General features: G+C 37.7%; 1 protein-coding gene across 1 annotated transcript in view; it reads right to left on the bottom strand.

Moving 5' to 3' along the window:
* LOC134790436 (nephrin) overlaps window positions 1-14,979 on the bottom strand; it is a 639,608-nt gene that overhangs the window by 85,826 nt on the left and 538,803 nt on the right. Inside the window, exons 12-14 of the mRNA XM_063761218.1 lie at window positions 14,675-14,778; window positions 14,198-14,339; window positions 1,753-1,907 (exon numbers count right to left, since the gene is read on the bottom strand). Of these exons, the coding sequence (XP_063617288.1) occupies window positions 1,753-1,907; window positions 14,198-14,339; window positions 14,675-14,778 (401 nt within the window). The remainder of the gene's footprint in view (window positions 1-1,752; window positions 1,908-14,197; window positions 14,340-14,674; window positions 14,779-14,979) is intronic.

Here is a 14,979-nt window from a genome sequence, read left to right as displayed (position 1 = left end):
TCAATAAAAGTCAATACAACAATAAAAATACCAAAGACTACAACAACTTAAGACTAGCTCAAGCTGACTGGCGCAAAGGTACCCATCACACTAGCCGCGTTACCACGTTGAATGGCGATGGACAACCTTTGCACCAGGTACGAACCCGCGCGGGCGTCAGACCCCCTGTCCCTAATTCGACGTCCCACTTCCCTAATAAAGGCAATAGCCTCCGACCCCCAGCACCCAGTAGTCTTAAACGCAAGGGGCACAAAATAATAATTACTGGCCAGGTTCGCATATTTAGGATTATACGAAATTAGTATTTCTATGACCATGACGTAGGTAAATAGGTACTCGACAGAATATACTGAAATGCCAGAATTGCTGATAATGGATGACTTCACTATGACTCACGCAAGATTGGTCCGGATCCGGGCCAACGCGTCCAACACTTCAGTTTCTATAGAAAACATCACGTGATCACCGATCAACCGTCATAGAAAACGAATAGCATTTTTAGGGTTCCGTATTTCACAAAATTTGACTTGTTTTCAGAACTCAACTAACAAAGCAAGTTCGATTTGCCCTTCTATCTTTATCTTACGATAACTATTAAAATATCTATTCATACGAATATTATCAAGTATACCCGTTGAAATCCTCTTAGACCTTATTCATCACCAAGTAATGATTTCTAAGGCCTTTCAAGTATCTTTAGAAAGCTTTCTTCTCTAGTACTCAGACATTCTGTAATAATTGGAGCTAGCTATAATAGGCACTCTGATATTACTTGGGCAAAGTAACCTTCTTATTCTAGAAGGCAAGGGCTAATGTACTCTTGGGCAGTAATTTCAGAATAAAAAAGCTATACTCATCCCTCTCTCTGTCTAGCATTAATGCTGCAACAGTAATCACCTTCACATAACTGTTATACCTATACGGATTAACGTAAACATTAACTACTGGTATTATTTATGTCTCTAAACCTGTATATTTTATATATAAATGGATTTCGAATCGTGATCCAGAATACTGAAATATAATATTCGATATTGTAATATCTCGAGCTCAACCGGGAGACAAGCTTCGGAATTCAACTTGGGATTCCCGGGTTCGCAGAAAATAAACTGCTCTAAAGATAGTTTAAGTAACTTGCTTGGGACTCAGATATTTGCGCTAAGCTAAATCTAGAATGGGCGTCTGCTAGATAAATCTAAATAGGTTGATTGAAAACGATTAAAAGGGCGTAAGTGCAAGCTACCTATACAGTAATATGAAAGCTGAATAAACCGTGTGATTGTTACATTTAAGACTAAATATGCTTTTTCAGCATTCTACGAAACTGTCTACTGTTTTCCTCTACTAACGCGAATTTTCTGAAGATTTGGAAATAAATGAGTTTTTTTTCTGTCTATGACTGATATTTTACACAATGAGATGATCATATTATTTTATTTATGACGTGTTTCTTCTATCAGCTGTCAACTCCAGCATTGCGTAATAACTAGCTATGTACATAATTTATGTTAATGCTATTTTACACGTACATTATTTATACATGTATGGAAAATTTTAATAAATCACCGCTTCCGATAAGACTCTTACTTGTAACCTTTTGGAACACCAGTCCGATCGTTATCAACTAACTGAGCTACGGAAGCTTACCAGACTGAAGCATGCGAATTTCCATTCTTTCCCTTATGTCTGAACGCCTTTTTAGTATCGCTCGCAGACATTTGTGTGATAATAAATAGTTTGTTTGTCACTGACCTGTTCTCTTCTCAGGATCCCGGAACAGCACGTCGTCGAGCCGCGCGGGTGCGCTGCGGCCCTTCCCGTTCACCGCGACGGCCTCGAGCCGGAACCTCACGTCCCACTCCAGCCCCCGCACCGTCCACGAGGGCTCGTCTGATGACAGGTTCACTCTGCGAATTAACACGTAGTTGAGTGTTTGACAATTCAGTTGAGCATCAGTAAGTACGGGAGCAAGGAACTTATCAAGAGATTTGGTCACGATCATAAAAATTGTGCATTGTTGAGAATTTAAATAACATAGAATAATGAGATTTAGTGAACTCGGCGCCGTCGACTGGACAGAAACGGCTTTGGACAGAGTAGCATGGCGGTATTTGGTGTCGGAGGCCAAGATTCACTTCGGGTCGTTGCGCCACAGCAGCAGTAGTAGTAGAAGTAATGAGATTAAGCCTAGAAACCTAGTTCCATTACGCCAAAGTATTCAAGTGAAAGAGCATTACCTACTCCAATAACATAGTTCACCCATTGAGTAATTATTACTATAGAGAAGCCATACCAAACAATAAAATTGTCGCAATCGCAACCTGTACTACGCGACCAAAATGTGGTAAGCGCCGTAAAATTTATAGCGCTTACGCGTTTAGGTCGCGGGATTAACGCTCCGCTTCCATAGTTTGTTGTCATAATAACAACAAAGGAAGTGAAACGGAACGCGCACGCGTCAGTTCATACTACAGACAAATTATAGTTAATTAATAGTTAATCTCGCTAAATTATACTAAAAGTGTGATATTCGGACCTCGGGAGTAACAATATTTCGGACAAATTGTTATCCCAATAAAATTCTGTGCAATAATAATGAAATCAGTTAGCAAAATACCTACCGGAAACTTAACCTCAAAATTTTGAATTCTTTTGTGTTCTTTGTGTGGAAACCGTAAAAACTTACTATGTCGGTCGATAATAACTCAGATCACGGATAAATAACACCGTTTCTACCAACACAATGAAAGACAACGACATAAATATGCAAAAAACAAATGAACAAACCCCACCAAACCATGCAAACAAAACACTCGTTCAACAAGTATTTCACAAAGGAATGTTCAATACCTCTCCTAGACCACGAAATAATTCGACCGGGGATGATAATACAGTGATCGCAAGAGACACAATCGAAATTAGTGACCAAACAATGATACCGCAACACGAAGCACAAACTTCAACCAAACCTACCCTGCCTGAAAACAGCGTAATTACAACTAAAACTACATCAAACCAAGCAAAGCAACCTGGTGCTCCAGTCCCAGTACCCTGGCAAAGGGTTCCTGGCAATTATAACAAAAGGATCCGTTCCCCAGAGGAAAACCAAACTACCCGCAAGTCTCAAAAAAGAAATGAAGAGAGACAAGACCTATTCAACAAGAACCGACCAATACAGGAAAGTATTCCAATAAAAACCAGTAACAGATTTTCGGACCTCCCCGAAGAAGTAAGCCCAATAAGTGATGAAACTACACCAAATGCCCATAAACCAAAGCAGATTTCAAAACCACCCCCAATTAAGTTGGATGGCATTGAGGATGTAGAACAATTAACATGTTTTATTCGTGAAGTTATTAGTGATGATGACTTTTCATATAAAGTGTTATCAAATAATGCTGTCATAATCTCTACTAAAAATGTTGACATTTACAAGACACTAATCAACCACATTAGACTGAAAGGGTTGATTGGACATACCTTTACTAGGAAAGATAAACGGAGTCAAAAATTTGTAATTAAAAATTTACATCATACAACCCCTAAAGAGGCTATTATGCAAGCCATTGAAGCGACGGGAAATAAAGTCAGCGGTGAGATAGTTAATGCCCGCAAAAAAACCACAAAAGAGCCATTTAATGTATTCTTTGTAAATGTGGAACCCAGTGATAACCTCTCACTTGTTAAAAAAATGGAATATATCTATCATCAAAGAGTTAAAATCGAAGACCCTAGAAAATCTGACATTATAGTTCAATGCACAAGGTGCCAGCAATATGGCCACACGAAAAATAACTGCATGAGGCCATACAGGTGTGTAAAATGTGCAGGCCCTCATGACTCAACAGAATGCACAAAAGATAAGAACACTCCAGCTAAATGTGCGCTTTGTCTAGGCAGTCATCCTGGAAACTACAAAGGCTGCCAAGTGTACCGTGAAATCTATGCAAGATTTAAAAAGAATAAACACAGAGATGAAACAAAAACACAGCAAGAAACCCAGAAGACTAACAACAATCTGAATACAGAGAAGTGTAATCCTCAAGGCGAAGTATCAAATCAGGGTCCACCGACAAATTCTGAAGTATCACAACTGAGTCCACCATCAACTATGAACCAAACACATGTCTACAGCAAAGCACTTCAAAGGCAAAACAAGGCAAGCCCTAAATTCTTCAACGTCCAGAAGACTACTGGCACACAAAACTGTTCATCAACATACTCAGCTCCGACTGATAGCCAAACCAGTAATGACTATGCAACTACTTTATTAGATATAATTAACAAACAAGCACAAAAAATAGATTTACTAGTTACACAAATGGGGACGCTTATAAACCTCATCACAACGTTAATAACAAAAACACCATAGCTTCCTTACGCATAGGAGCATGGAATGCTAACGGTTTAGCTCCTATAAAAAATGAACTTCAAGTCATACTTGAGAGCAACAAAATTGATATCATGTTAATATCTGAAACACACCTTAACGACAGAAAAACCTTTCAAATTCAGAATTATGATGTCTACTGCACTAACCACCCCGATGGCAGCTCCCATGGTGGGACCGCTGTGTTGATAAGGAAACATATCAAACATCACATACACTATCAGTTCAGAGAGGATTACCTACAAGCCACAACAATCACAGTAGAAGATAAAAGTGGATCTATTAATGTTAGTGCTGTTTATTGTCCGCCGAGACACAGAATATCACATGAAATGTTTAAAATTTACTTTCAAACTCTTGGAGACAGATACATATGTGGAGGAGACTGGAACAGTAAACACACACATTGGGGATCACGGCTAATTACAACACGAGGAAGAGAACTAAAGAAATGCGTAGATAATCTAAAGTTAAAAGTACTGTCAACAGGCGAACCAACTTATTGGCCCACTGATGGAAACAAAATTCCTGACCTGATAGACTTTTTTGTCATTAAGGGACTTGCAGAAACATACCTTGATGTTGAAAGCTGCCTGGATTCAACATCTGACCACTCACCAATAATATGCACATTTAGTAGAACAGTCATTTACAGAGAGCCACATTCAACCTTGTACAATCATAAAACGGACTGGATAGCTTTTGCTGAATTCCTGGAGAAAGAAACTAATCTGCAAGTTAAGCTTAAAACTGAAAGTGATATTGATAATGCAACATTTTATATAACTAATTTGATACAGGAAGCAGCATGGCGTTGTACACCATCTCTACAAACAACGAGTAGACGTGTGGTAAACATTCCTCTTTGCATACGAGAAAAACTTGCAGAAAAAAGAAGACTCAGAAGAGTCTGGCAACTTAATAGACATGTGGAGGACAAGCGGTTATTCCAAAAAGCTGCTCGGGAACTAAAAGCGATGATTGCAGAAAATGAAAACTACACATTTCAACAACAACTTTTGTCACTATCGGCGAAGAAGTGTGATGAGTATTCCTTGTGGAAACTTACAAAACAATTCAAAAGGCCCCAAAAAGCTGTTCCTCCACTGAAATCTCAGTCTGGTACATGGGTTAAAAGTCCCAAAGAAAAAGCCGAATTCTTCGCGCAACACCTTAGCAAAGTTTTTATGCCCAATACTAGCTCAATGACAGACTTCGAACATGAGGTGAAGGCTTCCCTGGAAAGCGATCAACAACTGTCACTGCCTATTCATGCTACTACTCCAAGAGAGCTAAAAAAGGCAATAACAATGCTAAGCAATAAGAAGGCACCTGGTTTCGACTTAATAACGGCAGAAGTTATGAAACACATACCTAAAAAATCTATTGTCTATGTGACTATGCTATTTAATGCCATAATGCGAATACATTATTATCCCAGACTATGGACAGTGTCTCAAATCTGTATGATACCCAAACCTGGAAAAACGCCTATAGACCCAAGCTCCTACAGACCAATTAGTCTTCTACCAATAATGTCAAAACTCTTCGAAAAGCTCTTCCTGCGGAGACTCAAGCCAATCCTAGAGAAAGAAGCTATCATACCCAACCACCAGTTTGGATTTCGAGAACAGCATTCAACAGTAGAACAAGTACATCGTGTGGTAAACAAGATAAAACAATCTTTGGAACAAAAGGAATATTGTGCTGCTGTGTTTCTGGATATCCAGCAAGCATTTGATAGAGTCTGGCATGATGGGCTGTTACATAAACTAAAAATGTTATTACCTAACTCATTTTATATGGTATTAAGATCTTACCTACAAGACAGAAAATTTCAGGTCAAATTTGGCGATGAAGTGTCCCAGTTGTACAGCATCAAAGCCTCTGTCCCGCAAGGCTCCGTACTGGGCCCTGTTCTGTACTCAATATTTACGGCTGACCTACCATGTAGTGAAGAAGTGGTAACGGCAACATATGCTGATGATACAGCCTGTCTTGCAAGTCACGTAAACCCGACCATAGCAGCTGAAAAATTACAAACTCATTTATGCAAGATAGAAGAATGGCTTGAAAAGTGGAGAATAAAGCCAAATGTGAGTAAATAATAGTAATTTAAGTATTCGATTGCCTGTAACGACATACCATGTAATGCACATATTACTTTATGGTGAATAAATGAAAATGAAAATGAAATGAAATGAAAATCAGTACAAATAACATTTACACTACGAAGAGAGAACTGTCCAGCCGTGAACCTGAGAGGAGAACAACTACCCCAAGAAACTTGTGTAAGATACCTTGGTCTTCACTTGGATAGAAGACTAACATGGGCCAACCACATCAAAACAAAGAGAAAAGAAGCAGACCTTCATTACAAGCGCCTGTACTGGCTGATCGGCCGACAATCACCTCTGACACTAACTAATAAAATGCTAGTGTATAAATGCATTATAAAACCCATATGGACATACGGGATTGAACTCTGGGGAACGGCCAGTAACTCAAACCTCGAAATTTTACAAAGGTTTCAGAATAATGTCCTAAGGGCTGTAACATGTGCACCATGGTTTGCAAAAAATACAGAGATACATGAATACGTAAATATTCCAACAATCAAAGAGGAAGTTAACAGATATTGTGTTAAATACAAAGAACGACTAAAAAAACATACAAACGAACTTGCAAGGGACCTGGTAAACACCAATGACAATCCGAGTAGGCTGAAAAGGTGGCAAATACTGCGGCTGGACCAAAGGCACTAGAAGATAAACTCATCAAAGTCAAGAGAGAGTATTTAATGGAATACCTCTCAAAACCCTCAAAACGACAGAACATCTGATTATGGCTAAAACAGCCGATTGCAGATAAAAGAAAGAAAAAAAAAAAAAAAATAATAATAATAACAACAACTCATGGCGCAAAATACTGGTTCTCTCTGCCGGTTCTATACATAGTGCCTAATAATAGTTCAATAAGTTCACCACGGTTGTCAGAAACCTTCCAGGCTTTACATATGTATTATTATTCCGAGTGAAAAGTTTTGTCCAGCATTAGATGTCTTTAGCCTGATGATGATCAGGTTGTAACAAAAGTAACAATGGTTATGAAAAGCGTACCCTAAAATGTATTACGATAAAGAATACTTTACGAGCGGATTTATCTTTTAGTATCACCCGAAAGCCGTTATGTACCAGTAATCTACGAGTCAACTCGCACTCCGGTATTCCGTAATTAAATTTCTATACAAAACGGGGTGATAAACGCCGCCTTTTATTTATCCCCGCGCGCAGCTGCGGCAAATCCATCTTGTTACTTTTCGCCCCACGGCTCGTCACAACGAGCCTTTCTGTCCACAAAATACCTTGTACACGACTACAAGTCTTTGCTTTTTAAATAGACCAGATATGCATTCCAATAGGCATCGAAACTTTTGACATAGGTGTCAATAGTCGAACCTAAGCATTTGGCCGATGTGTATATTGACCGAGATGTAGATAATGTATAATTTTTCATTGGTCGTTATCAGCAGATACTGACAAAGGATTGAGAAGAAACTGGTATCAATAAATATTTATACATAGGCACATTGCGATGTGCCTGTGCCTCATTGTGCGCATGGTCCAATTAGCAGCCCTTGGGTCTAAACACTGCAGATTTTAAGCTGTGATCAGGGTTCTGGCTTAATGGTCCACCATGCCGATATTTACAGAAGGCGTTGTGAACAACAGCCGTGTATAATATCGGGACGACATATAAAAACCCGCACCTGTGAGGGATAATCGCGCTGTCAACAAAACACCGCTGAATATTCAAATAAGCACTCACGTCGTCAGGTCAAACACTCAAATGAGACAACTTTAGGGGAGGTGTTTGTTTCAGAATATCAATTAAAACGTGTCGAAGCTCAGGTTACATTGACACGATGAAACCGTGCTTAGATCCGTTACTTTAATTGGAATCATCAGTTTTGCGAATTGACGGCTATTTTAATTCCAAGGCAGGAGAATTTAATCTCATAAAACTCAGTTATTGAAATCAGAATCTCCTTTAATTTCTATGAGTTTGAAACTTGATTTAAATTTCTAGATACTTGTTAGAATCAAATCAAAGACATTATGAGAGACATAGGTATGTCAAGTCTTTAATTTAATCTTCGCCAGAAAGGTAAGAAGTAAAAGATCGCACAGTTGTTTGCAAAAATGCAACCACAGTTTTTAGATTTTTGCTAGCGTAGAATACAGTCTAAGTTTTCATACACCGTTTTACAGAATATTGTATGTGAATACTCATTTCACCGCGACTCGCACACCTGACACCCGTTCAAATAAAGCGCTCCCCGTATCCCGCAAAGTTCTCGATCAAAAGTTGGCATTATTATGCAACTTGCCTGCGGTGTTGCCCGGGGGAATAAATTCTGAAGCGAATTACTGATCTGGCCCTTATCGGGTAAACAATAAACATAGTTGGCACGTGTAGTATATGGTATTAAGTCATTTGTTTCTACCAACGGTTAGAGTACCAACTGTAATTCATAACTTTATTTTAATTAAAAAACTTTCGTGTAACTCAGTCTGCTCAGACATATTCAAAAACCTTTGAAAGGTGAATCATTTGATTGGTGTTATTTGAAAACAGAAATATGTACTACATTAATACTGTGTAAGTAGAAACACTACTAAAAATATAGAAGGCTTTTATCTAACTTTCAAATATGTAATTCATATATTTTGGTTTATTCAATAGTAAAAACATAAATAGCAGCACTTTGTAATTAATTTAGATAGGAGTTGTAAGTACATATTGCTCGTCATTAGAGCTGGCTAGGAGCTTAGCTGTTCGAGATTGGAAAATATATATGTACTTAAAGATTATAATCTTATATAAATTAAGTAATATAAAGGTCATGTACTGTGCCTACGTGAACATTTCGGACTTCAAAGACTCGCGTAAGGTAATTAAGATTAAATGGCAAACGCAAATAAAATCCCTGTAATTAATATTCTTTGCGACCTCCAGGAACCCTTCCTTTTGAATAAATCGTGGGCCAATCTGCGAGGCCGAGCCCGGAAATATACAATGTAGTAAATTTAAGGCTACGTTAATGATAATGCGTGAAGCTGAGCAGCGATTATGACAGGTACCGGGAAAATTACAATTTTAATGACCTTGGAAGATGTTAGGAAAACATTATGTCTCAATAAAAATGTTTTTTTTTTAAGGAAAGCAGTTACCGACTCCCGGGGTATGCACAAACGCATTCCCTAGCTTGAAAATCTGCTTATTTATTTTCTGTACAACACTGCAGTCCGTCTAGAAAACGTTGGCAGGAAGATCTACCCATATACGAGAGGCAAAATACGTACGTATGTATTATTCTTCCGGTAACTTTGTTAGTCTGCTCATTGGAATAAATAAATAAATAAATATTATAGGACATTCTTACATAATAATATATTGACTAAGTCCTGCAGTAAGCTCAAGAAGGCTTGTGTTGTGGGTACTCAGACAACGATGTATATAATAATATATAAATACATAGAAAACACCCATGACTCAGGTACAATTATTTGTGCTCATAATACAAATAAATGCCCTTACCGGGATTCGAGCCCAGGACCATCGGCTTCATAGGCAGGGTCACTACCCACTAGGCCAGACCGGTCGTCAAAATAAGATGGAATAAAAGAGATTTAATCACAAAAACTGACCTACTTACCCATCTTGTGACAGAATTTGCCTTTGAACTTTCTTACTTATGTGTATGGCGTTCTCCATAATTAACATGGATAAAGTTTAATGAGGCTGCTTTGAAATATTTTTGTGTCTGTTGCCGCCCAAAGTTCAAAAAGCATACTCTATGAATGAAAAATGATACAAGCGCCAGTTGAATGCTGTTGTAAAATGAATCTTATGAACTGACCCAATGACTTAATTTCACGCAACTGAAACATGCAGATATGCTCTTTTATTAACTCTGGGGATGTCTTTATCAGGTTCATATTAGAACTGATGATGTATTTTCGTTTTACAATCGTGCAAACGTAAGAAAAGTGTGTATAGATGTAAATAGAACATAATATTATTATATAAAGAAAAGAAGAGAAGATAGGATACGCGAGCTACCTAAAGGCGCACCAGAGCGTGGAACAGCTACACTCTAATAACGCTATAATCCGGATAAGAATTGTTGATGGAGTCGCCATTGCCGGATACGGCAAGGAAGGAAGAGAGAGAGAGAGAGAATAACGCTAATTAAAAATACCTAATCTAAAGCACACAGTCGCTGTGGCCGAAATCGTTCAAGAGAATCATCGTCATTATCCAAAACAAATGTAAAAAAGATTGTAAACCATGTAAGTCCATGTAAGAAAATATTATTTTTTTATAAATTGAACTTAGTAAGCTCGCTTAGTAATTTCTACATGAATATATAATTATCCTGAGTCGTCAATCAGTGAATCGATTCAACTAATTTAATCCAAACTAAATTGGAATTCCATATAATCAGTACGCAATCCTCACGTAATAGCTACGAGTGTTAGAGCATTAAAGGGCATTTATTGTGATCCGATAGGTTTCTGATTTAATTATTATTCTAATACCAAATCGACAATACTTCTACAAAAAATAATGATATTGTAATCAAAGTCGTCAAACTCATAAATTATCTTATCTGATATCATTAACCTTTACACCTACACAACTTATTAGAATAATTATTTTTTCTGACATTGGGGAATTATAACATTATTACTTACTAAATTTAATGAATGTACATATTGTTAACCGTAACTGCCATAACGTCTTCATAAAGTGATCTATTTGTAGAATTAGATTTTTAAGGTCATTATAAAAATGTTTACCTAACTGCTGCATAAGCTGCTATATTAAATATTTTATTGCCTTGCGAAGACTCCCTTGAGGTTTACTCATAAAATAAAATATTTGCATTTCGAATTTTCACCCAAACATAAAGATTCTGAAATTTCAACCACAGAGAATAATAACGTCTATTTCTTGGAATTTTGTAAGCCAAAATTCGCCTGAAGACATGGTTGTCTAAATTATGAAAGCAATGAGAATCGACCTTGGAAGTACCTACACATACTATACAGGGTGATTCAGGAGACGTGAGCAGGACTAACACTGCATATATCGTTAATTATAAGCAACTGTTTCGTATCAGTATTAGTGAGCATAACGTTAATTTTCTAGTCGTGTTGATAAAAAAAGTTATTAATTTTTTTACGACATGCATGGTCACCCTAAATTTAGAATACTAAACTACCGATATTCTGTGTCAAATTGAATGTCATTACTGTCATCACGGTCTGGTTACTTTTGAAAACTCGTATCTCACTCAAGTTTGACAGTTTATTTTCTTCGTAATCAAAATGCCATTACGGTTAAAGAGGTTTTATGTTTATTAATTAGGTCCTGTAGGGTGACCATGATTGTTGAGAATTAAATTTGCCCTCACCAAAAAGTTAAAAAATAGGAAAAACTGTTGTTGTTTCTCCTAAATACGACGGTGATCGATCAATTATCAGTTACTGAGTGTGCAGGATAAGTCCTGCTCACGTCTCATGAATCATCCTGTATACTATAATAATATGTGCGCATTTCTCGTCTCGTTACAGTAACATCCCTAATTGGGTAATTCTTGTAACGTTGTCAGGTCGTTATTCTGTCGTCGTACAGCATTTTACAGCGGCAAGCGGCAACCTAATTGTATCGGGTGAAATTCCCTTACAGCGCCGACCACAGCTGCTAGTACACGTCTTGTGCATGCATTCTGCATAGTTAAATAATACTAATTAGCGAGCACCTTTTAGGATGCACTGAAATACGTCCAAGGAAACTCGCTTCATAGTGTTTTTCGATTTTGAACATTCTTGCATTGGAATAGAGTGCAATATAGCTTGAATTTCCTTGGAGTTGATTGCGGCTATTTCGGCAATGATCTTTCGCCTACCCGGCTTCGCTATTAAAAGCTAGGTATAACAGCTTTGACGGCCGTTCCAGTAAGGTAAGGGTCGGTATTTTATAGGCATGAATCTGGATTAACAATTCCAAAAGAAGAGTTAGGAAATTATTTTGCCTGGTAATTCTTCTCTATATAGATTAGATTTTCTTTATTGCAAGATGATTGTAAATTTCTTCTCTTAAAAATCTTTATTGTAAATTTGCTACATTCGTCAAAATTATGTTTATCTTCTCATCATGATCGTCAAAAATTACATTATAAATTTAAAATAAAAAAATAATAAGATTAATTGTGTCTCCCAATAAGGATCGTCATGTACAGTCGCCTTCAGATATATCGGAGCGGCCAAGGTGCTCACAAATATCGGAACACGCCTCTATTGTCAGGGCGTTAGAGCGCGTGTTCAGATATTGTGAACACCTTGGCCGCTCCTATATATCTGATGGCGACTGTACAATGAAAAACATGTCAAACAATTGAATATAAACCAAATTAACATTAAAGTCGATGTCAACGTAAATAATTTGTAACTGTCATTAAAATGTCAAATAAAGATAACAATATTACAAATGAACAAAATAACAAAATGTCATGTTTAAAATACAAATCAACAATTTAATAATAAATAAAATTACATATGTCGTTACAAATTCAATTCCATGTACTCATTTACAGAGTATAGTTTAAGTAGTCTAAGAAAATGGATCGCAGTAATCCACAAGAAGTAAAAATACAAAGAAATTTGTAGGAATATACAAACCGGACCCAATATTATCCCCCGCTCATACGTCGTCAACCGTGTTAGGAAACACGCAAATCGCCCTTTAGGAGGACGAATGAGTTCGTCAGACTCTAAGAGACGGTAGACGCAGATATTTTATTTGGACAGGGCTGTTGTTCGCAAAGCTTTTCGCAGCTGCTCTGTTAGCTGAACAGTAAAACTCTTTTTACGTATGTTTACTGCGAATTTAGGTGTTAATTAAATGAGAGAAGGATCTCTGGATGTAAGAAGAGTCCAGCAAAATTGTAGGTATCTACTGCTGGCAATGGTCATACATTACGACTCCAGAAGAAAGGGCAAAGAAGGCGATATAGCTCTTGTAAGCAATGAACCAGTAAATGCGAACAGAAACTTGAAAGCTCTATTGAAATTCCGGACTTCTATGCACGAAAACTTATGAACATATATATTTAAAAAACACTTAACTATAAGTAAGTTTATTCCAGAAAATATAATACACTTACACTTACAAATAAATTGTTGAAAACCCTATCGAACAGTGACAATTAATTATTTTAAGCTAAGACTTCGACAATAATCATGATCTGCTTTTCCACACGAAAAAGAGGGATAAGCCCACAGCCGCTGCAAACCGGTTAAAGAATAGCCACAAGTCTCGCAGGCCGGATAAAAACGTTGTCGCCGCCGTTGGTCCCTTCCATTATGCGCTCTCATTAACGGACTCCCGAGGGCTCCGGAATAGTACGGGAAATAAAATATAGCGAGAAGGGCTCATGCTTTACGTTGGACGTTAAAATAATGATGTTTGCCTTTTAGCCACGGATGTTCGTACAGGTACTAATTTGCGGAATAATTAATGTAGGTATGAGGAACTTGGAATTTTTACCGACATTTTTTATCTGGCCTAAATTTATACTATACATGGTTCGTTATTTATTTAACGATATATTTTGCAATATAACATGTAGGCAACGTTGGTGCTGCGAGGGGTGTATCTGCATACACCCCTCGAGTAAGTGTGTATACTAAATGTAGTGCGCGCAATTCTTACGATGACCCTTAAGATGTAACTTACCTGGGCACGCTCTCGCCCGCAGAGTAGACCTGCAGCAGAAAAGTCTGAGGCAGACCACCGTCAAAACCGGCGAGGCACGACACTTCTACTGATTCCGCCGTCTGATTCCATAAGGAGCAGTTGCGAGGCGGATGCGGTTTGCCTGTACAACAATGAATGTTTAATGAAATTGTCAACCTATTGGAAATCAGTTTAATAAACTGTTAAGACGTTAGGTACAGTTTCTGATAACCCTTAAAGCAAGGCTCTTGACATTCCTGGGCGAAGGTATCATAAGAGATTTGTTATTGAGGTTCAAGGTTTGACTGCCAGTTTTGAAAGCATGCCTCTTGGCAGCCAGTTACAAGAATTATACTCGGTTTTAATTCTCGTCAAAAACATTCGATCATAATTTTACTATTACGCTTTTTATTTGAGAAGCCCAGAAGAAGCCTATTCAGACTATTCAGTTAGTAATATCTTGTTCTCTTGGCTTACCAGCAGCTACCATTTGGAAGACACAGGGCGCGAGCTGCGAGCCCACCTCGTTGGATGCCGAGCAGGATAATGTGCCATAGTCCAAGTCCGCCACCGGCGTATATCTACACACACAAAGTTTCAGATATTGTAAACAAGGTTTGAGTCAAAGATATTCTTAAAATTTTTGTAACTCATCTTAAGAATTTTGACGCAGGAAAAACTGCTTCGAGACCATTAGGGGAGCAGTATTGAACTTGGTTTCTTGGTTAATTATTAACTGAACATGTTATGTTTAACTCTGTTTAGAAATAATTCGAAATTTG

The sequence above is a fragment of the Cydia splendana genome, chromosome 5 (genome assembly GCF_910591565.1).
Source record: "Cydia splendana chromosome 5, ilCydSple1.2, whole genome shotgun sequence".
Lineage (NCBI taxonomy): Eukaryota > Metazoa > Arthropoda > Insecta > Lepidoptera > Tortricidae > Cydia > Cydia splendana.
Note: the sequence above shows the minus strand (reverse complement) of the source record. Positions and strands in the feature narration are given on the sequence as shown.